Source organism: Macaca fascicularis, chromosome 8 (genome assembly GCF_037993035.2).
Source record: "Macaca fascicularis isolate 582-1 chromosome 8, T2T-MFA8v1.1".
NCBI classification, from domain to species: domain Eukaryota; kingdom Metazoa; phylum Chordata; class Mammalia; order Primates; family Cercopithecidae; genus Macaca; species Macaca fascicularis.
The window spans coordinates 83,112,981-83,138,391 of NC_088382.1; the positions used below are offsets into that span (position 1 = coordinate 83,112,981).

General features: G+C 42.7%; 2 protein-coding genes across 2 annotated transcripts in view; one reads left to right on the forward strand and one right to left on the reverse strand.

Annotated features, from left to right (window-relative positions):
• Positions 1-227: 227 nt before the first annotated feature.
• On the reverse strand, positions 228-3,298 carry RPL7 (ribosomal protein L7). The gene is made up of 7 exons (XM_045398386.1): positions 3,265-3,298; positions 2,314-2,419; positions 1,875-2,041; positions 1,381-1,518; positions 1,160-1,269; positions 649-858; positions 228-293 (listed from the first exon to the last, which is right to left on the reverse strand). The coding sequence occupies exons 1-6, from the start codon at positions 3,276-3,278 to the stop codon at positions 650-652; spliced, it is 744 nt and encodes a 247-aa protein (XP_045254321.1). The 5' UTR covers positions 3,279-3,298; the 3' UTR covers positions 228-293; position 649.
• A 974-nt stretch (positions 3,299-4,272) lies between these two features.
• RDH10 (retinol dehydrogenase 10) overlaps positions 4,273-25,411 on the forward strand; it is a 30,195-nt gene continuing 9,056 nt past the window's right edge. Inside the window, exons 1-2 of the mRNA XM_015454959.3 lie at positions 4,273-5,249; positions 7,206-7,441. Of these exons, the coding sequence (XP_015310445.1) occupies positions 4,961-5,249; positions 7,206-7,441 (525 nt within the window). The 5' untranslated portion in view covers positions 4,273-4,960. The remainder of the gene's footprint in view (positions 5,250-7,205; positions 7,442-25,411) is intronic.

The following is a 25,411-nucleotide window of genomic DNA, read 5'->3' on the forward strand; positions in this document are numbered from 1 at the left end:
CTTAGAATAAACCCATTTTGAATCACTCAGCACAGTTAAAAACAAAATCTTTTGTAGAGAAAAGCCTTTTAAAAACCTAAGAGATGTTTTTCACAGACTCGACCCTGATTTTGCACAAAACGGGCAGATGATTTGGCTTAGTTTTATCACACACCAGACTTACCACAATAGTTAAGGGAACACAGAGGCAGGCTAACCACCAAAAAAATCACAAATACAACAATGTATTTCATTTTGAGAGCAGGCACTGTTTATTAAACTGACGAGACTCGAAAAATAATCATGGTAGACACCTGAAAGGAAAAAATAAAACCATTAGAAAACACTTTAGCCAGCTAACAATTAACATAACCTAGACAGTTAAAAAGTAACGATTGAGTTTACATTTTTAAGATCTCCCAATTTCCATCTTTAAAGACTCCTCCAAACAGGCTTTTCCTTTCCTCCAGAAAGGTCCTCAAAAGCTAACCAACTGTAATCATTAAGTAAATAAACCAACTGTAATCATTAAGACAGTTGATCTCGCTCCCCACAAAAGCACTGATTAAAATTCAGAACCCCCTCAATATTTAATGGGAAAAGTATTCAAGATTACCAGCACTTGCACTCTAGCGTTAACTCGACCTTTCTCAGGATGAGGTCTCTCACCTTAGTTCATTCTTCTAATAAGCCTGTTGATCTGGTCCTCCCTGTTGCCAGCATCTCCACCTTCTACAAAATGGGTGGTCTTTTTCTTCATTCCACCTCGTGGAGAAGATAACTTGAAAGGCCACAGGAAGTTATTTGCCTCTTTGAAGCGTTTTCCAACAGTATAGATCTCATGAATCAGATCCTCCATGCAGATGATGCCATATTTACCTAAATATTTTAAGGTTAAGATTATTAAAGTTGCAAAAAGTTTTGAATTAATTGATAGACTTTAGGACACCCAACAAGAGCAACTGTAGGCTGTGACATAAAAACACACCAGGAATAAACAAGGTAAATGCATGGCTTTATGAAGATAAGGTTCAAGCTAATGAAACCATGCCTTACGTTTTCTTTAAGCTTAACCAAGAATCACAGGGAATATATGAAGATTAACAATAGTGAGAAATGTACAGCCACAAGAGGATAGGAAGTTATCGCATGGTCAAATTTTCCCCCAAACAGAACCTACCAAGAGATCGAGCAATCAAAGCGTTATCTGTCAAAGCAATTCGCTTCTTATTGATTTTGCCATAACCACGCTTGTAGATTAGCTCATTTACTGACTTCAGATTGGGGTACCTGAAGTGAAAAAGCAAACATAAATAAGGTGACCACTGTTAAAACATCTAAAATTCATGTTGACACACAGCCAATTTACCAAACAGAAATCAAAGGAGAAAAGAGACTTACCCCCATGCAATATATGGCTCTACAATCCTCAGCATGTTAATCGAAGCCTTGTTGAGCTTCACAAAGGTTCCATTGAAGATTTGACGAAGGCGCAAAAGCTGCAATACCTTTCGGACCTTTGGGCTCACGCCATTGATACTATGGTGAAAAGGGACCAGAAATGCATTTGCCTTTCATCGAAATTTTTATTAATACTAACCATTATAGTTTGGAATATCGAGTCCTACACCTAAACAGACAGGAATCCTCTCACGTTACACACTGAACTTCTGTATTCGATTAAGAGAAGGGATAGGAGCGTGAGGAACATGGCTTGCAACTAAACCATTAGTGATCACCACCCTCCTTGTTCTAGCTTCCCCTAAAATATTGTTACTCCAGTGTTTCAGAATCAGGGCTCCCAGAAGTAATGTGAAGTTTTTTTGTTTGTTTGTTTGTTTTTTACCGGTGCTAACTCTCCCTTTCAAACCTGAATACAGTAAAACTGAATTTACCCTCTGATCCTGATGACAAACGCCAATTTGGGTTCAGCAGGTACATAGAAGTTGCCAGCTTTTCTTGCCATCCTCGCCATTCGAATTTCAGTTCTGTACATCTGCCTATATTCCTTGTGATAGTGCTTCGCTTTTTCATAGATAAGCTTCCTCCTTGCCTTTCGAAGCTGAAAACCAATCATCAGTTATTCATGATTTTTAGCTCTCAATCACAATTAGCAATGCTAGTTATTAAAAAGAATACGAAAACGCGTTTCCTTTAAATATTTTCTTGCCACAGTATGCAATCACATCCCCCACCACCTTCAGATTGTAACATTAGGAAGCTAAGCAATTACTCGGTACAGTTACGAAGTAAATCTTGCCAAGAACATTCACCTCATTCTCAATCCCAACAAGGCGTCTCCTTATGTGCTAGTGCCTCAAAAAGTTTACTTACCATCTTTTGGGCAAACTTCTTTCTCAGGCGCTTTATCTTCAGCTCTGCGAAATTCCTTCGCTTTTTCTTAAGGGTTTCTGGCACAGCAGGAACCTTCTTCTTCTCTCTAACGTTAACAAGCAAAAACCTTATCAATAGCTCAAAAAGCTCACAGTCCTGTATTACTCCCGTACTGAGCAGTGTTGTTTAACAGAAATGCTGTCACTGACTTTAGTCACTCGTATAACTTTACTTGCTCTGGCATGCTACAGTGTAGGATGCACATTTTAGCTCCATGTCAGTAACTTTTAACACCAACCACGTTGCCTAAAACCCAATCACAAATATGACACAATAGCAATACGCTTTTACCTATTTCAACCAAGAGGCCCGGCCTCCGACGACTAAATTAAAAAAAACAAAAAACACACCAACAGCCGAATAACAAAATGTTCCTCCCCATAATGTTCCCAGGACGAGCCTCACGGGGACGAACTACAAATCCCAGCTTAAAGACTGCTGCAAGGCACTGATCCCCGGACTTTAAGCGCAAAAATAAAAATAAAAATAAAAGGCAAGCCACCATCACCCTGGTTCAATCAGGATCCACATGTTGAAAGCAAAGGCCTAGCGGCAGGGACGCCTGAGCCAAGCACCAGCCAAGGACGAACCCAATTCTGAGGTTCTGCGCCTACCCCCAAAGACCCTCTACCGAGGACTGGGCAGTCAGCCAACCAACGGGTTCCACACACATTCCAACTCGACATCTCGTTCCCGAGATCTCCAAAACCTCTGTCCTATAGCCGCCTGCATCCCCATCCTAGCCTCGGGTCCCCACTGGTGTCACAAAGCGTCACAAACAAGCAGGAAGGTGGGCAAAGGTGCAAGCTACAGCCAGAGAGAGAAAAAGTGACTCAAAAAGTATCTGGCTCTGGAGATGGAGAAGGATTCTCGAGAGGACGTCAAACTTACTCCGCACCCTCCATGGTTCCAGCCGGGAAAAGAGGAAGTTGGCGCATGCGCACTGTCCACTTAAAGACTTCGAAAGAGAAGCCCCACGACTCATAGGTGTCTTAGAATAAGCCGGAAAAGAATCCAGAACTAAAAAGCCTCCTTGCAGACGCAAAATTAACAACTCCCTGATTTAGCCTCTTTCAACCAACTTTCGGGTAAAACTTGTTTGAAGAAAATATATGCATTTGATTACACTTTTTAATCAATTCAAGAGCAAAGGATGCTGACACCTCGGCAACTCCGGGTCCTAATCTCCAGGCTGCGCTGACAAGATTAGGCTCGGGTTCCTCCCCACAATGTTCCCAGGACTAGCCTCATGGGGACGAACTACAAATCCCAGCATGCAGCACTCCTCGCCCGCCCGGCGGGAGGGCAACGCCTGACCCGGACCGCAGGCAAGCACCGCGGCGGCGGTTCCAGCCAGGAAAATGCGAGCCTTTTGGGCCACGTTCCAAACGGCTAGCTGCAATTCGAAGTCACTTTTGGCCGCCCTCCCAGCTCCCTGCCGCGGTAGTAGCAGACTACACCCCTTTCGCCGCGCCGCGAGGTCCTTGTCGTCTCGCCAGCCCACAGGGCTGTCTTCCGCAGCGCCTGATCGCAGGCGGGGCGGTCCGGAGTGCCCTGGTTAACGAAAAGTGGCGAGCCAGGGAGCAGCGGGGACTGGACGGCCGGAGGAAGATGGCCGGGGCTCTGCTGACTGCCGAGATCGGCAGGCGGAGGCCGGGACACCCCACGGGAGGGGGCGTGAGCTGCGAAGGGAGGTGCGAGGAGGGCTGAGGTTGCGGCCACCGCCGTGTGAGAGGGGCTACCCCGCTTGGCTCTGCGGACGCTAGCGGGCGGGGGGCTGGGCCGGGGGCGGGGTGCGCCCGGGGGCGGGGAGGCCGGGCGGAGGGAGGGCCGATGCCGAGGCTGGCGCGGGCTCTTCCCGGTCGCGGGGTTATATAGCGCGGAGCGTGGAGCCCGCTCAGAGCCGGCCCGGAGCGCTCCGACTTGCAAGCGGGCTGTGCTGCGGAGCCCGGTGCCCGAGTGACAGCCGCGGGGAGTTCAGGGCCGGAGGACGCGAGCCCTCAGGGGCAGCTGCAAGGCGTTGGGCAGCGCTCGCCTGCGCCGAGCGAGTCTCCTCTTCCTGGCGCTCCGCCGCCCCGCACCCCACTCTCCCACCCTCTCGCAACTTGGGTCGAGTTGACAACTCCCGCGGCGACCCGCTGGCCCGTGCCGCCTCCGCTGCGCACCCCTCCCCGGGGGTGAGAGAGAGCAGGCTCGCCAGCTCCGAGGACGCTCGGGCGGCAGCTGCTTGGCCATGAGGGCAGCGCGAGTCGTCTAACTCGCGGCTGTCACCGCCACTGCAGCGGAGCCGGCCGGCTGGGCGCTGCGGGACGGGCGGGCGGCTGCCGGCAGGAGGCGCCGAGCCGGGTGACTGCCGCGGCGGGCACAGTCCGGGGCCACAGCGCCGAGCCCGGGCGGGAGTGGCCCCGCGCAGGCGGGGAGCCGCGCCGCGCACTCCAACCCTGCGGGCACATCGGGGGCGGGCGCGGGGCGCAGCCTTCTCGTCCCGGCCTCTGTGACAAGTGCGCCGGGGCCGGGAGCCCGACTGCCGGGCTCAGGGTGGGCGCGGACGCAGGCACTGGGCTCGTGCGGGGCCCCGGGCGTCGCGATGAACATCGTGGTGGAGTTCTTCGTGGTCACTTTCAAAGTGCTCTGGGCGTTCGTGCTGGCCGCGGCGCGCTGGCTGGTGCGGCCCAAGGAGAAGAGCGTGGCGGGCCAGGTGTGCCTCATCACCGGCGCCGGCAGCGGCCTGGGCCGCCTCTTCGCGCTGGAGTTCGCCCGGCGCCGGGCGCTGCTGGTGCTGTGGGACATCAACACGCAGAGCAACGAGGAGACGGCTGGCATGGTGCGCCACATCTACCGCGACCTGGAGGCGGCCGACGCCGCCGCGCTGCAAGGTAACCCGGACCCGCGCGGGAGCATTGTTGGGTCAAGCCTCTTTCCACCCCGCGCCCTACCACGGCAGGCCCCAAACCCCGCTGTGGGGTCAGCCCGGCTGCGGAGGAAAGCAGCACCCCACCGGTCTTTCGGGAGACGAGTGGAATTTGCTCCCTGATAAAGGAACGCGATCACCTCTGTATTACCAGGGAGAAGGTGCCCAGTCCTCGCGGAGGTTCGGTCTCTTTGGGGACCACGGAGGCAGGGGCGGGTTCCTAAGCCCTTTGGGGTAGGGAAGGCGGAGGGAACTTGTTACCACAGGTTTGGATCCCAAAGAAATGTCTCGCTCCGACTTAGAAGCGGCGCGATGGGAAACTGAAGTGTCTTTGGGAAGTTCTGACTCGACTGAAGAAGTGTCTGTGTTACTGTGGTCTGAACCCCTTAAACGAGAGCAGTATTGACGATTTACTATAAGTTTAGCCTGAGGAACATAATTACATTGTTTCGCCAGCGATAAGTGCTTTAGTTACATTCCCTGAGCGTGATTGAAAGACGCCTTGCTTCCTAAGAGAAAGCTCTTGGAGAATTTAGGCTTCGTTGTAAATTTCTTGCATGTTTTTGGTCACCCCAGGAAATCTGCATTTCTGGATACTTATTAACTAACCTGAATCTGAGTTTTTTGTTTTGTTTTGTTTTGTTTTTTTAAGCCAAAGCAAAGTCCATAACCAAACATAAATATTGGTCCAGGAAATTTGATAATGGCTCTTGCTTTTTAACAAAATTTTTCATTTTTAGGGAAAACATTTACCTGTACGGAGAAAATTGACTTGGGCACTTCTCCCCTGTATTGATAATTTATCACCAAACTTATTGATACCTGCGTTTTTAATTTAAGGGTGAAAAGGTACCATTTTCATTGGTGGTATGGAGGGGTAGCAAATACAGATTTTTGTGCTCCCTGCCAAAACCTAAAAGATAAGGGTATTCATTTTCCAGGATACCGATTTTGGTTTTTAAATTGTCAAGTTCTTATGTGGTAAAATTGCATATTTACCTGTAACTTGATTTGTGAGAGTACTTCTTAGAGGAGTCAGCTAGCCCAGTTAGAACAAGTCAGTGACCCCTACTTCTTCATTAAAAATGGTGGATTCATTTCTTGGCTTTGGATGAATTTAGATTATTAATTGCAGTTTTGATTTGTGAGTCTTGAAGTGAGTTTCTATTTTGAGGGTTCTCTTTTTTTTTTTTTTTTTTTTTTTTTTTTTTTTTTTTGAGACGGAGTCTTGCTCTGTCACCCAGGCTGGAGTGCAGTGGCCGGATCTCAGCTCACTGCAAGCTCCTCCTCTCGGGTTCACGCCATTCTCCTGCCTCAGCCTCCCGAGTAGCTGGGACTACAGGCACCCGCCACTTCACCCGGCTAGTTTTTTGTATTTTTTAGTAGAGACGGGGTTTCACCGTATTAGCCAGGATGGTCTCGATCTCTTGACCTCATGATCCGCCCGTCTCGGCCCTCCCAAAGTGCTGGGATTACAGGCTTGAGCCACCGCGCCCGGCCTGAGGGTTCTCATACTAAAGACTAAGAGCTGTTTTTCTTGGGCCACTGTTTCCCCAAAAAAGAGGAGTGTGTAGTGTGTGTGTGTTGTTCTCTGAGCTCTGGGCTGAGATCAGTTCTTTGCAGGTGTCTTTAGCTCCAGCAAGCTGATCCCATGTGGTCTACTTGTATTGGGCTTGTCACAATTACATGGCTTTCCCCTAAGCAAAGTTATCCAGTAAATTGCTGTAATTCCCAAAGACTTCATGGGAGGAAGGCAGCTGTAAAGCTCAGTCGTTGGCAAGCCTTGCAGCGTTAGAAATCTGAAGCTCACTGTAGTATTTTTGTTTTGTGTGATCTTTGTCCTACTGATCGCCATGTGACTCACTTTCTGCACTCCCTTCTCTTTTGCATGTTTTCTCCTCATCTGGACTTCTGAGGACAGCTGGGAATGGTGAGGAAGAAATTCTGCCCCACTGTAACTTGCAGGTTTTTACGTACACCTGTGATGTGGGGAAGAGGGAGAATGTCTACCTGACGGCTGAAAGAGTCCGCAAGGAGGTTGGCGAAGTCTCAGTCCTGGTCAATAATGCTGGTGTGGTCTCTGGGCATCACCTTCTGGAATGTCCTGATGAGCTCATTGAGAGAACCATGATGGTCAATTGCCATGCACATTTCTGGGTAAATATAAACATCCTTGTTTTCTTTGCTGGGCCCTCCTCAATGAGAAGGTTGGGAAGGAGAGAGACTTCAGTGCCAGCCTGAAAGGAACTTGTACTCTTTCACCGCGAGATCTCCTTAGCTCTTACCTATGGTAAACTGCAGTGTATGCTGGTTACTATTAGTCGTTTTGTCCCCGCCCCCCCCCAGCCTCACCCCCCAACTCAGTATTTTTGAGAGGGCAGAGGATTGAACATTTTGAACTAGTTTGAAAGATTGCCATAAAAATAACAAGAGGGAGCGTAAAACCCTGGGTTTGTTTATTTTACTTTCTGTTGAGTTTATAAAACATTGGTTGTTCTTATGAATTCCTAAAGTCAGGATTTAGGCTTCCAAATTACTGCTCAGCCACATTTTGGAAAGTGCCAAAGATTCTGAAATCAACATTTGTGCTCTGTTGGGAGTGGCCAGGCCACCCTGGCAGTCACTTCGCATCCCCTGACCATCCACAGGGTCCAGGGCATCTTCCTGTTGGAGGACGCCTCAGGACTCTCTTGGGTTAGACAGTGCCTCGCAAATATCACCCTGATAGGACCCTAGAGAGGGAAGTGAGGTGGTGAAACCTGGTAAGCTGGGGATTTAAACGATGTCCACTTCTCACCATTAAACAATGTCAGGATCTACGGAGCGGGGCAGGGCCTTCTGCTGCTCTAGGGGCAAAGGTAATCCCAGTTTTTCAGTTCAACTTGTCTTCAGTAAAAGTAGGTGTGACTCTCTCCCCTATAACTGCACACTGCTGATCCACTTTGTGCTCTTTTTCCTCACAATATTTTCCCTTTACTTTTGTAGACAAATAAGAGTCAATAAAGAAGGAGTAAAGAAATAGGATTCTACTTTTTTTTTTTCCATAGGCGGATTAGCCTTCTAATAGAACACAACAAAGAACTGTTTCTCCTAAATAGGTCACATTAAACCTCATTAATTTTTTAGCAACTGCTTAAAAACTTAATCTGGCTTTAGAGGTACTTATTCAAATGTTGCACCTCAAACATCAAACCTTTTCTCTGCTCTTGGAGAAGCTTATTTTAATGTTTTATTTTTAAACATGAACTTTATTTATTTATTTATTTGTTTATTGAGATGGAGTCTCTCTCTGTTGCCCAGGTTAGAGTGCAGTGGCGCGATCTTGGCTCACTGCAACCTCTGCCTCCCAAGTTCAAGCAATTCTCCTGCCTCAGCCTCTCAAGTAGCTGGGACTACAGGCACATGCCGCCACACCTGGCTAATTTTTTGTATTTTAGTAGAGATGGGGTTTCATAGTGTTGCCCAGGCTGGTCGCGAACTCCTGAGCTCAGGCAATCCACCCACCTCAGCCTCCCAAAGTGCTGGGATTACAGGCGTGAGCCACTGCACCCGGCCTATTTATTTATTTTGAGATGGAATTTTGCTCTTGTTGCCCAGGCTGGAGTCCAATGGCGTGATCTCAACTCACTGCAACCTCCACCTCCCGGGTTCAAGCAGTTCTCCTGTCTCAGTCTCCCGAGGAGCTGGGATTGCAGGCATGCGCCACCACGCCTGGCTAATTTTGTATTTTTAGTAGAGGTGGGGTTTCACCACATTGATCAGGCTGGTCGTGAACTCCTGAACTCAGGTGATCCACCTCAGCCTTCCAAAGTGCTGGGATTACAGGTGTAAGCCACTGCACCCGGCCAACATGAATTTGATTTAATTCATTTACAAACCTCTAGAAATGAATATATAAATGACCTGAGCTTATATATGTTTTGAACAAGTAAGGAGATCACCAAATACAGTTGGGGGAACTTCAGCTTGCCTGTAGGTGTGTGTTGTGTTCAGTGGGGGTGGGGAACTGAATTAAAGTCCTGGCTGTGGCTGGGTCCCCAGGAACAGGCAGCAGGTGTCAAACGGATGGGTTAGATGAATAAAAGGCAGTCCAAACAAATAAACTTGACATAGAATTTATCAAGAATCTTGTGTGTTTATGACTACTCCTGAGTAAAACAACTACCATTTGAAATAAAAGACATACATAAGTGGGAGGCGGAGTGTCATTTTCCTATTTGAAGAATGATAAAGATGAAGCTGCCATAAAAACTGCAGTTGATTTAAGTCAGCCCTAAACAAGTTACAGCACTATCAGTAGGTTCATTATGAACCGCAGACACTGACTGGGATTGTTTTCTCCAATCATCTTTGACTAAGATGATACAAGATTACATAACTGTAAACTTTTACCTACACAAGGTATTCTAAAGTTTAGTCATCTTGCCTACTTTCTTTGCATGATTATTTTGCTTAATTGTAAAATATCAAATGTAATCAGGTTTTTAAGAAACCCCATGCAATCTGCAGTTAAATATTTAAAACAAGAAACCAGCTCCAGGAATACATCCAATAAAATGAGTGCTAATTTAATGTGTGTAAAGCACGGAAAATTTCATAGCCTTAGCTTTGAAAATGCACACAAATTGATATACCGTCTTTCTAATATTAGGCTACTTTTTAACATAAGGAGGAAGTCAAATCAAATCTCTAAATAGGAAAATTATTCTGGACCTGAATCTGTATACCAAGGAGGAGCATAGCACCTTCCTAGAGTCATCACTGTGCTTTGAGATGTTGCTTAACCACACAATTTAGGGAGTTCTTGGAAGCCTTGATGGTAATGACATCATTTTGTATTAAAGTATGGGAGGCTCCTGAATTCTCCAGCTGTTTTTCCCCTAAGCATCTAAACTTAAGAATTTATTTTCAATATTGAGTCAGAAAATTCATTTTAGAGTTGGAATTTCTGACTTCTTGCTGAAATTTACAAATCTTTTGAGAAGTTCTGATTCAGCAACCAAAATTTAAAGGAAAACTCAGTATAATTTTTACAGTGAATTTTTTAACAGGGGTTAAAGAACGTCGCAAGAGCCACCTGAATTCAGCTTCCCTTCCAGTAGTCCCCTTAGGCGAAGCATTGGTGGCAACTTTTCAAACATGTTGACATTGGCATGTGCTGTTTTCTTTCCAGAAAAAATAATGAGTGTGTCTTTTTACTGTATCTGGGTGCGGAAGTTACCCCATACATTTTTAAAAGTCCATCAGCTTAGAAAAGAACTGTTCAGTCATTTGAACAGACCATCCTGAGCCAGACGTTTAAGTAACAGTTAATATCTGTTTTCATAAATAACAAATAGTATTTTGATCCTGACTCAGAGCAAAAGTGAGTGAAATAGAAAACCATGTGGACTTTCACTGAAAAGCTGTGGGCACTCCCAAACCAGTCCACATACTATTCCCCCTACCTGAAACACCCTCTTCCTCCATTCCATGTGTCTTAAGGTGTAGCTCAAGTCTCAATATAACCTTTCCTCCCCACTGCAGCACTTCTGGCCTTTTCAGATATTAGAGTTGCAAGAATCCAGAGACCTTCTTGTTCAACCCTTTGTTTTCCAGTGAAGCAGGGGTTAAATGACTCATCTAAGGTTTTTCTTGCCTTTCCATTAATCTCTCACAGCATTTGTTATCATTCTCTCAAAGTAGATGGCAAGCTGTCTGAAGGCAGTTTGTTATATACATCTTTCATCTTCCTCTGCCTGGAACAAAACTCTATTCTTAAGTCACTCAATAAATATTTGATAATAATAGGCTTAAATATTTAGAAGATAACCTATTCAGAGAATACTCACATGGATCTATGTTCTGAAGTTTTAAAAGGTAAGCATTATGGGACGGGCACAGTGGCTCACACCTGCAATCCCAGCACTTTAGGAGGCCAAGACAGGCGGATCACTTGATGTCAGGAGTTCGAGACCAGCCTGGTCAACATGGAGAAACCCTGTCTTTACTAAAAATACAAAAAAATTAGCTGGGCGTGGTGGTGTTAGCCTGTAATCCCGGCTACTCAGGAGGCTGAGGCAGGAGAATTGTTTGAACCTGGGAGCCCAAGGTTGCAGTGAGCAGACATGGCGCCACTGCACTCCAGCCTGGGTGACCGAACAATACTCCATCTCAAAAAAAGAAAGGAAAAGGTGAGCACTGTGTTGGACTAAAGCTGTGTGAGACCATTATTGCAAAACAGGGCTGTCTCACCCTTGTTATCACTTACATTTTCTTTTGCTTTCCTACATAACTTTCCATTCTTCCTGTCCCACATGTGTTCTGATTTTTACTATTTTGTGTTAGAACTCTGCTCATTGGTGTGAGGATAGTGACTTGAGAAGGCTGGTGTTGGTATGCCTATTTGAATCAAGCTCACATTGAATGTGTAACAGCCAATGATCAGTCCTCAAAAAGAGGACCCCCATAGCAATTCTTTCCTTCCCTCTTAACCATGTACCATTTCTATACCCTTTGGAAGCCTTTCCTCAGCCTGGCATAATTCTGTACAGCCTTCCAGTCTGCTGTGACACTTCATCTTCCAATGCTGTTCCATTACCAGTAGCTCTCCTAGGAACCTTCTCCTGGTCACCAGTCAAGACTTAGTGATAGATTTGGGGTAGGTTCAAGTCAGTATAATCTACTGTGAAACACCCGGTACAAGACCATGGAAAATGAATGCACTATCATGCACTTTAACACTAGCAAAGAAATTATTCATGTGGGCTGTCTGTATCTGGGTGAGATGCAAAAACTTGAAAGATACCTCTCTTGGTCAGGGTGCAGTGACTCAAGCCTGTAATCCCAACACTTTGGAAGGCCAAGGAGGGGGGATTGCTTGAACCCAGGAGTTCAAGACCAGGGTTGGCAACATGGTGAAACCCTGTCTCTACCAAAATACAAAAATTAGCTGGGCGTGGTGGCACGTACCTGTAGTCCCAGCTCAGGAGGCTGAGGTAGGAGGATGGCTTGAGCCCAGGGGTCGTAGACTGCAGTGAGCTGAGATCACAACACTGCACTCCATCTTGGGTGACGAGAACCAGACTCTGTCTCAAGAAAAGGAAAAGAAAAATACCTCTCTGTACTCTACTTTGAAATATGGAAAGTTGGTCTCCATGCAAACCCATGTTTCCCTCAAAATACTAACATTGCTTTACTTGTTGTTTTTTAAGAAGAACAGAATCTTACCTTGCTATTTCTAAAAGCCAAAGTTTATCTGTAGATCCTTTTTGACCAAAGAGCTGCATTTGGCCTTTATACGTGAGCAGCAAATTGATCCCTGATTAACCAAAAGGGGGAAGCAAAAGCATTTAACTCCAGGCCTTTTATATTCTGAAGAATTTTTGCATGGTAAAGGACTAAATCTGTCAAATAGCTAGTAGGTAATTTACTTCTATTGATATGGTAGTCAGACAAGATAATTGGTAGTTAATTAATAGACCACTTAACTTAAAAGGTTTCACAGTTTTAAAATACTAATTACTGAATTAAGCATTTATCTATATCCAAATGTCTAAAGTCTATTTAGTTAAAATCTATCCAGGAAAAGTAAAAGCCCACCAGCTAGATCTGAGTAATGTAGCACTTAAAGACATTAGTGCTGCGGTTGTACCTAATATCTCATGAATGGTCCCTAATCATTAATGTTTAGGTTCTTATGTGATTTACTGGTTTTTAATCTCACATAGTGCATTCCTCTGTTCTCTAGTTACAGAAACCTAGTTTTGTTCAAGGCTTCCTACATTCATTTCTAAAGTATTCATAAAAATATTTGGCCAGTATTTCTTCTTCCTTACCATAATAGGTGTAAGACTAAATAGTTTATAGAGAGTATTGATTTCCTATCTTAAGATAGCTACTAAACACTTGGAATTCATGGCCTATTTTTAAAAGTCTCCACTAGAACTGGTTTCTGTTATTAAATATATGTCATGTATAAAAATGTTTGAACTTTAGAAGTACTTTCAATGTCTTAAACAGAGTTGTAAATTGACCTGGGGTCAATTTTATCTTATTCTTGTAGTCACAGTTGAAAACCGAATAAAACATCTCTTGATAGGAACTGCTTGGTACCTGGGACTGTATACGTGTATACACAAAATAGGATCACATGCTCAATGAACTTTGAGTTTTTCTGTATTTGATACATTACATGCTGGGCCCAAATCTGTTGCTACTAGAAATCAGAATCTATGACATGATAAAATATCACTTTATGTAGCTGGTGTGAATAGGGAACCAGGCGTTACATCAGATAAAAAGTTCTCCAACATCTTCAATGTGTTCTAATCTGTGTCTGTTTTTCTGTTGTTTAAAAAATACTCCTAAATAACCAATGTCATCATTTCTAACCTAAATGAAAAAAAACAGCAGCGCTCCCCTCATTGCCAAATCCAGTGTGCAGCTTCGTCTTTCTACAGAATGTGACCCTCTTGACCGTCTCCTTGAAACTCAAGTGCTTTAGCTTCCATGATAAGCCCACTTTGTCATGCTTCTCTGTGTGCCTTCTGAATCCTTTTAGCCTCCCCACCTCCAACTTGTAATGACTGTTTAGTATTGTACGCTCAGACCTCTTCTCAGAACCTCCATCTAGCTGGGTAATCTATTTCAGTGGCTTCAACTGTGATCTCTAGGATAGTTCCCAAGTTCACACAACTACCTTGACTGCACCACACAAAACTGAACAAACTCCTCTTTGCTCTTTCTTGCATTCTCTGGTCACCAGACTTAGAAACATCAGCATTATCTTCACCTCTCCAGCCTGCACACATTCATGGGTCCCTAAATCCTGACCATTCTCTTGGGCCCTTGTGCTTTGATTGATCCCCCCTTTCCTTTCCTACTTCCTCCTGTGTGCCTCCATCACCTCTTGCGTGGACTCTTGAAAGTGCCTCTGATCTTCTTTTCCTGTGTTCGCTTTTGGGTTTCCAACCTAGGGTCATCTAAGCAGCCTTGAGTTTGTTATCTGCCTGCTTAAAACCCTTGTATGACCATATTGCTCACAGTGTGAAGTCCAGGCTCATTAGCATGGCATCCTGGGCCTTCCAAAGCTGATTTCCACCTGCTTTTCCAGGTCAGCACCTATTTTATCCCCTCATCTACTGTAAACTTCAGATGGGCTGGACTCTTCACTGTGCCTGGAGAGAGCCTTGCACACACTTCTGCCGTTTGAGTCCTGTTTTACTTGAAAACGACAGAAGTTAAATAGTTCAGAAAAAAAAACCTGTCACTATTCCTGAGAAAAACAAATTCAAAATATTTTCATGTTCACTTAATATTTTTATATATTAAGGTGGCAGTCCCTGTAAAATAGTCATGGAATTCTCGGCTCAGGGAATGGCCCTTTCTTGTTTGATCATGGAGTGAGTTGTGCTATTTATCTCAATTCCTGGAAGGAAGCAAAGTTGGTATTTGTTGTTTTCTGCTTCATTATTTCTACATCCCAGGCTTTATCTATTATCTGCCCAAATAAAAATTAATCTATAGGATATGTCAAAGTGGAAGCATTGTGTAGCCTGTGCTAATGCTAATACTAACACTGACTGAATAGCTTTCTCAAAAAGACTGAATTCAGAATGCCCCGGCAGAGTCCTTAGCCATTCGTTGCAGGATTGGGTCACTACGAACCCTATAGTTTAATACTTAACTGCTCTTACTCTGCTTATTCTCTTCTCTTAAACATTTGTTTTTACTCTGATCATGCTTCAGATTTTCGAGATCTTTGGCAAATTCTAGTGAATCGATTTTAGTAACTTGAATATATCTAAGCCATGACAATCTGAGAAAATTTAATAGCCTCACTTGAGAGTTAGAAGAATTTTAAGTAGGAAACCCCTTTACATTTAAGTTTTGTCTTGAGTTGAGAAATATTAATAGCAAATTCATCTAAACTTTCTGCTTTAGTTCTTTCAGAAACTAAAATTAAGCCTGTTTCAATTATAATAAGTAGTCTATTTGCATGTGTCTAATTCAGATATCTGCCTATATGGATGAATGTGCAGATGACATGCTATGTTTGCTTGCTGGCTTGTTTTCGTATGCTCAGTAATAAGTAGAAGACATTATTATGGCGGAGTTACAGCCACTGGACCTGGGAAAGTCCTAAATACCTGGGATGTTTTTGGACCCCCAAACTGTACTATGCTGAAGTTCCACTAGGGGGTGTACTGGCAGGGTGGATTTGTATCTTATTTCCTGCACATGGAACCAGTATTTTCCTGAGAGAAAGGGTCTTTTGTAACTAATCTTTGGAGTATGACAAAATCTAATAGTCCTTAAGAAATAGAGAACTATTTCCTGCCTCAGCTGAATGGGTTAAGTTCAATGTTTTGAGCCTGTAACTCCAGAGATCAGATTAAAATGTGTTAATCTTTCTTATCAGAAGTCAGTATAGTAGTTAGGTATTCAAAGAACTAACACTTCTAGATTCTATCAACTGACCTAGAAGCTCCTTTAGGCTGAGACCCCATATAGACATAATTGGAAAATAACTCAGAAGATGGGGGTTTCTGATTCTTTCTGAAGCATACAGCTGGTCCCCATAATAGGTAGCCTTCGGAAGCTTCCCTGTATTGTGGATTATCGTTCTGTTAAGATACCACTGTTCAGAGCCTAGGCTGGCAGAGCATGGCCTTGGGATTCAGTCACATTTGCCTCGACATACCTGGCTGGCTAGTTTCAGTCACCTGCATCCCTGGGTTTATACAGGTCTATGCCATCCCCACACCGGAGGAGATATGAGGGGAGGCACACCTTTTCATGTGGTCTGAAGGAATGCTAACATTTTTCACTTGAAGAGCTTCCCCAGTGTATTTCATTCTTGAATTTTTTTTTTTTTTTTGGTCTTTTTTACTTTATTTGTCAATTCTCTTAAAACTGAAGTTCACACCTGTCAGGGACCATTTTCCTAAATGCTCTGAAACTAAAATGAAGTGAGCCACAGGGGGAAAAAAATGAATATCCTCTTATAATCATCGTAAAACTTTCAACACTGCAGCAAATGCTGCTAGAATATTTAACAAGTAAGGGCAATTACTGCCACAACCTTGAGTGCTGTCAAATTAGCCCCTTACAATGACAAGCCATTTACAATGAATTCACATTTGGAAACAAAACATTACTTGGTCTGTGAAACTTTCAAAGATCACACAAAAATGTGTGAAAGTGGCAGTGGTGTTAACATTGTATTTTTTGGTTTGGAAAAAACCACAAGTGTTTCTTATATGCTGCTTGCATAAAATGTGAATTTCTTGCCTTTCCTTCAAATAGGTTAGTACTGGAATTTTTGAATATTAACATGCTGCAGCTTCTTAGTGTTATCCTAAACAATAGGGCTCAAAATAACATAAGTGTTACTTACGTAAACACAGGGGTATTTTGAGGACAAATGAAACTTAAAATTCAAAGCCTGAGTTTTCCCACCTGTAAGTTGTAATTAACATACTGCCCCCTACTGATTTCTTAAGGCTTTTTTACATGGGCTAGTCCTACAGTCTCTTGGGAAAGAGAAGCATAAGGTGTAATGAATTATTTTTAAATGATTTCGTATTGTATCTTTATTATGTTTGCTGGACTGTTAAAGTGTTGCAATTTTTATTTATAACAGTCATTTTTTGCCTATAGTAAAATGGGACTGAATAAGAAGAATTAGAAAGGAGGTGGTGTTGGAAAGTTTTGTTGTTTTCCAGCGTCATCTAGGACTCGGGATGAAAGGGACTAGGCAGCTGAAGCAACTGCTTAGCAATGTTTTTGAGACTTCTTTTCTTAGGTCAGATACTGTGTTTTAACCGAAAGTATGGTCTGGCACTGCGTGGAGGGCAGGGAGGACTGGGAGCCATACATAGTAAGAACCAGGACTTGCAGGAACTTGAGGAAACAGCCTAACCAAAAATAGATAGCACTTATAACAAAAATAATCTGTAAATATATGCTTAATGAGCCTTGTGTACATTTACTGAACTTTTTTTATAGCACTTAAATTTACAAAGCCTTTTCATAAACACTTCTCTCATCTGAGCCTCACAGCAACTCTGAATTAAGTAGAGCCACTATCCTCATGTTTATGGATGAGGAAACAAACCCAGAGAGGTGAAGGGACTTCCCTAAGGTCACTGCCAGGGAAGGAAGAAGCTAGGACCCAAACCCTCAGCCTAGGCTTCCAGGTTAAAGCCTGTACAAATACTTAGCTGTGGGCTACAAGTTCAAAGCTCCTGGTACAGTAGGTAGATTTTCCTATGAGTCACTTATGGGTTTTGCCCTGTGGTATAAGAATTAGTCTTCAAATGTTGATTTTTTATTAGCATGGTTAGTTTAGCAATAACTGATTAACCCTAGCTTAATATCCCCAGAAAGCTTGCTCTGTAGATTAGACAAGCATGTAAAATTCAAGCCTGAAGAACCAATACTGTACTAGAATTTTATTACCAAAGCCCAACTTGCATGTTTCTGGGCCTTTTCTGTACTTTTCCATAGCTTGTATTGGAGAGAGTTATTTCCTTGAGAATAGTGTAGTACATCCTTGGTCACCCAGCTTCCTTCTTTCTCTTCCTAGTTTGCATATCAGTATTGACAAACTGGACACAAAAAAGTCATGAATGGAAAGGGCTCTTCTACAAGGACTGGCTGAACAAAGTTCTATTAATAATTGGTACCAAAATATCAGTTAAGCGTGGTTTTAGTTTAGTTCATTTTGTTAGCTTATCTCCTAACAAAATGTAAAACCTTTATTCTGTTATATAATATTCTTATGGGATCAGAATTCCAGATAGCTTCATAAGCTTTGCCTTTGAAATGTTAATCATGAATTTTCAAAATTGTGCACTTTGGGCCACTGGTAGTGTCCAAACTTATGGTCCAAGCATGTGATCTATAAAGGGGTAATTTTTCCCTAAATGAGGCTTACCAGAGTATAAAAGCCTCTATGGTTCACTTGTCCAAGGTAAAGTTGGAAAGCCAGTGAGGGAAGTGCTGAGGATGATGGAGTCTACAGTCCCTGTCTTGAATGGTAAGCCTTCAAAGCCTCTGTGGATGTGGTGGGGAAGACTTGAAGTCTTTTAGGTTTCTTCTTTATGAACTTTGTTCTAATGGGATTGGGTGGCTTGCTCATGCTAAAAATGGATCCAAGGCAAACAGACATAGAGTCAGTCCACAAAGTCCCATGGTCATTCATACCAGGGGCTCTTGGAGTTGATTTGAACCAGCCTTTACCTGATAAATGCTCAGGCTCACTCTAGAATCTTGTGCTTGGCTTGTGGTCCCAAGCAGCCGCAGCAGCACAACCTAACTACTGAGTCCGAGTCTGCATTTGCTTCAGAGCCCAGGTGATTCCTACGCGCGTATGTGTCAAAGTTTGAAGAGGAACTGCTCTTCCCACCTTTTCAATATTTCATCTCCCCCATACCCACACACACACACACTATTTTTTTTTTCCTGAGCTAACCAGCCCTTTAGGAATCTTGTAATTAGCAGGATGTCAGACTGCATACTCTGGGGCCCACTCTGATCTAGGTTTATTTTTTAAATTTTGATTCAGGTCCAGTGTCTGAAAGGAAGAGTCCAGGTGCCCTTTAGCTCATGCTTCCTCTTGGTTGCTCTGCCCAGGGTGAAGTTTTCACAGCTGCCCTAAGCACCACAGCAGAAAGTCAGGGCCAGCCAGTGAAGAACTGTGTGGTGTTGCTGGATAATGGAAGGAATGGTGTCTCGTGTATATTTGTTGTCCTTAAAAGGAAGTTTTCTTTTTTCAGTTCTCATAATTTAGTAATAATATTTTAGGTGGTTTAACCAGAGTTGTGATTGGTAAGTGATTGGTGTGATCTTCTATTACATTTCAATATTGTTCCTCTGTGAGGTAGCTAGAATATATCAGACTTGTTGGATCAGTATTATTGTCCTTAATTTCATGGTGGAGTGGTGGTTTGAAGTACAGAAACTGCAAGTGATGAAGTTTTGAGTCCATATTTAAGTTGTTGGCTTTTTTTTTTTTTTTTTTTTCAATTTCCAGCCCCAAATATATTCCCAACCTAGGAAAATGTCATTACAATATGAGAATGAAAACTTAAGGGAAAATCATCACTGGAGTATATGGGACTTCCTTTCCTAATGTACATGTTCTTTCTAGTGAGCAGTTCTCATGTGGGTGATTTTGCCCGCAGGGGACATTGGTAACATCTGGAGACATTTTTCTTGTCAGACTGGTGGAGCTGCTACTGGCATCTAGTGGAGAGAAGTCAGGGATGCTGCTTAAACATCCTTCCATGCATAGGGCAATCCTATGGCTTAAAATTACCCAGGCCCAAATGTAATGGTGCTGAGATTAAGAAACGCTGTTCTAGAGCACTGGTTCCCGAACTCAGCTACAAATGGGAACCACCTGAGGGACGTTGCCTTCTGATGCCTGATTCTCCCATTGGAGATTCTGGTATAATTGGTCTGAGATGTGTCCTGAACACCAGGAGGAAAAGCTGCCTAGGTGATTCTAATGTAGAAAACCACTGATTTATAGGAAAGTTGCCATCTGCAATCTTTAAAATCCTTGAAGAGGTTCACAAATATTTATTTTTGTTTTTTAACCATGCCTATCCCAATGTAGGTACCTCATAGACCCTAATATATGTTGAGTGAATTCTAAGTTCTAGCAGTGCATGTTTAAAAACAGAATAAGTTTTCAGCTGTAATCTCTTGAATATATTTACCCTTCATTTAGGTAAAGATTTTAATTTTTTTAAAGATTTCACAGTAAGCAAACTAGAAAGCAGGGAAGAATTTAAACTATTTACAATTAGAATTACAGGGGTTGATGATCATGGGCACATTGAGAGCCATGCTGTTGGAACAGGGGCTAGGAAGTCTGCCACTGCAGATGGCCTGAGCAGTGGCTAAGCTCACATGCATGTGTTTATGCGTCATGGAAGTAGTTAACTGGTCACTAGAGCAGAACCGAAGCCTCTGCCCTTTGGAAGATCTGTCTTTATTACAATTTCTAAGATGCAATTTGAGTTTGGGGCAAAGCAAAGAGATTAATGACAGCCTGTTGTTTGGCAAGCTATTTGGCTGCAATTTTGTGGGTTATTTTCATTATTCCATAAAGAGTTATTAAATAGGGGGAGGGGCCTGAGGCTTAAGGAGATCATTGAACACTTCATTTTATCATCTAGGGCCCAGCAGGGAAAAGATCAGGGAAAACAGCATTTCAGAAACAGTGCTGAGCATTCATTGTTTAACACATTGAGCCTCCATGGACTCAAATAAAACACAGAAAAAGGATGATTGTTTCAAACAAATAATTTGTAATTTTTTTAATAGATAAGAGGCATACATTCAAGTTATGTTAAAAGGCACAGCCGTGACATCATAGAAATACTCAATGAGATTTTTGCTGATCACTCAATGCTGGCCACTGCACTAATAGAGTTGATCCCTTATTGAGTCATTTATGAGAGTCTTAGGCAAATAATACCTCAGCGTGACCTCAGTATTTTGGGTGTGTGGTAGGAGTTGGAAAAATAATTGTTGAATATAAATCATAACATATTTGAGATGAAAAAACTTTGGAGATCTCCTCTTTTGTCTCACAAATGAGTTCAGTCAAGATCCAGAGAGGTCAAGTAACAAAAGGAAGGTTAAGTAATGGGCAGTCAGGACCAAGTGGGTTTCTGGATTCCAAAGGCCAGTGTATTTTACAGACAAATTGAGTTTTAAGTCACCTTATTTCTGGTATTTCTGCATAGTGAGCTCTAAAATGTAAGGGAATGTTGATATCTGAGTTGCTGCCTTGAGGTAAATTCATCCTATCCTTTAACAGTGTGAAGACAAGTTAATGAAGCATTTATTTTTGCTGAATAATTAATGGTGTCATCATCGAGGTGTTCATTTGAAAAGCCTGGCTCTTTTATTAGCTTCTTGGTTGCAGGGCAACTGTAGGAGTATTCTTGTGCATGTGCGTTGAGTACTAACTGCTGATTCTGTTCAAATGTTACGCTAATCCCTGTGGCCTCACAATAATACATGTTTTTAAAAGGATAGATTTAACATTGGCGCAAATTTGACTATTATGACATGTTCTTTAGTCTCTCCTGTATTATCTAAAGAGTGAATGTTTTGTCTCAATGTGATAGAAATTAAGATGAACATTTTGTTAAGTCTGAGACAGTAGTTCCAAGCTTAATATCTTGGGGCTCTGTTGCACAATTGGTCAGGAGACCTTTCTGTCTCTACAAACATACCCAAGTAGGAAAAAGAGGCTATTACGCAACAACATATGCATGTTAGAATTTCTGTTGTCAGCTGCAGCTAGAATATTTAAAGTTGGTACTGCTAGCAAATACAGATGTAGGTTTTACTTCCTAATTAAAGATATAATTTTGGAATGAAGATTGTTTTTTTCAAATAATACTTTCTACGGTCAAAGTAAAATGTCTAAAGTTTGGTCAGTATATTTAATAAATAGATACCTTTAGAGGTACTTTAGACATATTTTCCTTACCCAGGTGAGCTGGTAGTATGTCACCATTTTACATTTTTGAACACACTAATGATGTATCCTGTTAACTTTAACACAGTTCACTGTATTTTAAGCACCTTCAGGCATGATAGGATGTATGGTCCCCTTTGGAAGTGAATGCCTATTCTTTCTTGGATGTTCAAATAAAAGATAAACACTTCAAAACGATTCTTTTAAAAGATGGCTTTTTTGAATTGATCACAGGACAATGAATAAAACATTGTGAGGCTACAGGGACTAGTGGAACATTTCAGCAACATCAGCAGTTAGTACTTACCACATGCACAAGAATACTCCTACAGTTGCCCCGCAAAAGTTTGTGTTTTTGAATCATTTTCCAGGCACAGTGACTGAGTTCTCAGAGAAGAGTGCCACCAGATGTCATTTTAGCCTTGTAAATAAGCGGGAGAGTGTTCCTTTGTGATTCTGATAAAGATAAGTTAACTCTGGCAGCTGCACAGGCAGAAGGGGTGGAACAGTAGAGGAAAGTTGCCCAGCCATGTGATGGGTGCCGTAAGCATTTCCAGTCAGACGTTCTTTGTTCAGTGGAGTCTTGATGGTGTTCTTTTTTATTCAAAGTTTATATCATGCTAACATTTGGAAATTCTGAAAAACCTTAAGCATACGTGAGAAAACTGTACTGTGCTGGTGGTGGTGACCTTTCTCCCAGCGTTATATGATTTATGGTCCTCTCTGGAAATGAATGTCTACTCTCTTTCTTAGATTTCAAATAAGAGATAAACATTTCAAAACCATTCTTTTAAAAGATACCTTCTCTTGAATTGATCACAGGACAGTCGTGTATGTGCACAAAAATAATGAGGCCTTCTCCTATGGTGAGAAATTAACTTTGCTTTTCTCTTAGTGCTCAGGAACCTAGAATTGCTTACAAATATGGAAAACACATTCTGTTGTACCTACACCTTTAAAATGTCATCAATCTCAGAATTTCAAAAGTCAGACTTTGCCGGATACCACATTTCTTCACATTGACTTTTGTTCCACTTTAGGCTAATTTGTCCTGACACTGCAGCTGCAGGCTCTGGGCTGCAGTCTGTCATTAAGAGTACCAGTAATGGTCTGGAGAGTCGGAGCTGTTGGAAGTTAATTTGGCGTAAACTTTACTTTAAAAGATTTCTCGAGCTATGACATGTCATGTCTATGTGCAGTTACTTACACGTCTGTTTAAGAAGTTCTTGCTTATATCACAAATGTGACCTTTACAGTTATCTTTCAATGTGCCCAGTGCTTTGAAGAGGAGCCCTGAGGAGCTAAGGAGATATTAGACTTGTTAAGCATGTTTCGTAGGAATGTCAGTGTCCATTTGAATGTCCTTCCTTTTTTTTTTTTTTTTTAAATCACACAGCAACCCCGTCAGCTGGTAGCAGATTATGATATTGGAATCTTGTGATCAAATTAATCATGGTAATCAAAGTTCTAGCTCCACACTTAATAGACAAAGTCAGTTATTAAAAGTTTTCTCTTTTGCAGATAAGAAAATCCCTAGGCCCCTTCCAACTCTAAATTCTGTAAACTTCTTGGTTCACATATTGGTTACTGACTTCGAGACCCCCCCCAGATCAAGAGTCAACCATATTTTCCTGCGGAAGAACTTGATGTCTTCTTCTGTTTTTTAGACAGGCAAGAGGACACTGCAATAGAGTGCAATTCTCTGACTTACAGTTAGCATCTAGCAAACCTTGCCAACCAGCATGGGCACCAGCTCACTCTGGAGACTGATCACATGTACTGCATTTGGAGACCCCTTTACTGGATGATAACTCCTGATCTATCCATCCTTATAGTTGGTATAACTCAGCAGTCCTATTGGTCAGCAAATTATCTGTGCTGCCCTCTCAGATCCGCCCATGCCTCACAGGCATTAATTTATACTGAAGCCGTTTGGCTGTGTGTTTCAGATTTGCCCTTTATGTTCTTCTGACGACTCTTTGAGACAAAGTTAAAGATTATGAACCTTAGCTTGAACTGACTGGTGTCATGGCAACTAGCACTTCACCTTTTGCTGGTCTCTACCTCATACATGCTACAATATTTGTGCACATTAATAATTCATTGCAAAGTGCCAGATTTCTTTGTGCTGTCAAGCAGTGTCAAGGACAGAATATGCTGTGCTATCTCAAATGTCATCTACCAGACTGTTGAGGGCAAGAGTAATTAGAAAAGAAAACTAGTCAGGTTACTTGGGAAAATTCCTGAAAATGTGATGCTTTCTAGTCACCCAACTATAGCATTTTTCTTGCAAAATATGGAATAGAATTCATGTTGATCAAAGTTTGTTTAATAATGCGCCCCAGACATAAGGCAGGAGTTTGGAGTAATTGCTCGCCTCTATTCAGGCAGCAAAGGAAATGATTAACAGCCTTCGTGCTCAGTCACGTGTACTGGGCTCCAGCGGGAACCTGAGCACAGGCTTAAAAGAAACCCGAGTGGTCCTCATGTGGGTGCTCCTACCCCAAGCTTGCCTTTGCCCGACACAGAGCAGAGCTGAGTAAATGTTTGACACCAGCTTTAGAAACAAGCTGTCTGGGATCTCAGGCTGATTAGCGGCCCTAGATAGCTTTCTTCACCTCTCAGTTCCCACCGCGCAGCTCTTTGGTGGTTGTTGACGCTGTGAGTGGTTGTTATAGTAATTGCAGTGTTGCCTGTAATTAATGAGCCTTTCAAATAAAGAATATGGATCTTTGTCTTAAAATGTAGAAAATGCAAAGATACGTTGGATTTAATTTATACAGAAGGCCAAATTTGTCCTTGATTAGGCAAAGAAATCAAGTTTTAAACTGAACATTGACCCACCTGTGCTTTACAAAACAAAACAATCTCCCTCTCAAAAGAAACCTTCATATTACAACAAGCCAATCTGTGTCATACTTTACTCTTTAAAATTGGAATGTATTTCCCCAAATGTTTATAGCCCACAATTGGAAAAGATTTTTTTCACATAGCCATATCTGGATTGTTTGGTTTCTCTTTCTCTCTCCCTTCTTCTCTCTTCCCGCCTCCTCTCTCTCTCTCTCTCTCTCTCTCTCTCTCTCTCTCTCTCTCTCTCTCTCTGTCTCTGTCCCCCTTGCCCTTTTTTGTTTCCTTTTCCTTTAAACCAGTAGCTTAACTCTTCTTCAAACAATTTGGGGGTGGGGGGAGGGTCCCACAGTGGGAAATGTGTCCCCAAATCACATTTTTTAGAATATGCAGCCATAGTACCCTCCTTATGGAGAAACTGGAACTATTTTATATAACTTAATACCACCAGATTCATTTCAGGGCAAGAAGGGGAGGGGACATTAATCAGTTTCAGAACCTTGCAACAAATTACACTTAAAGAACAGTTAGGAACTTGTTAATCTTCTGTCACCTACCTTGATGTGGTGCTGGGGATCTGGATTAGTCATTTAACACCTGCAGGCAAGACCAGAGCACGTGAATACAGGGAAGTCATTAGAGCCAACCTGCTATGATATCCGAGTTTCTAGTCAGAGCCAGCCGCTGGCTTGAGTTAGAGTGGACATGTGAGTGAGTGATTCAGATTTGTCAGGTAACCAAGTACACGCCTGGCTAACTTTTTGTATTTTTTTGTAGAGTCCGGGTTTCAC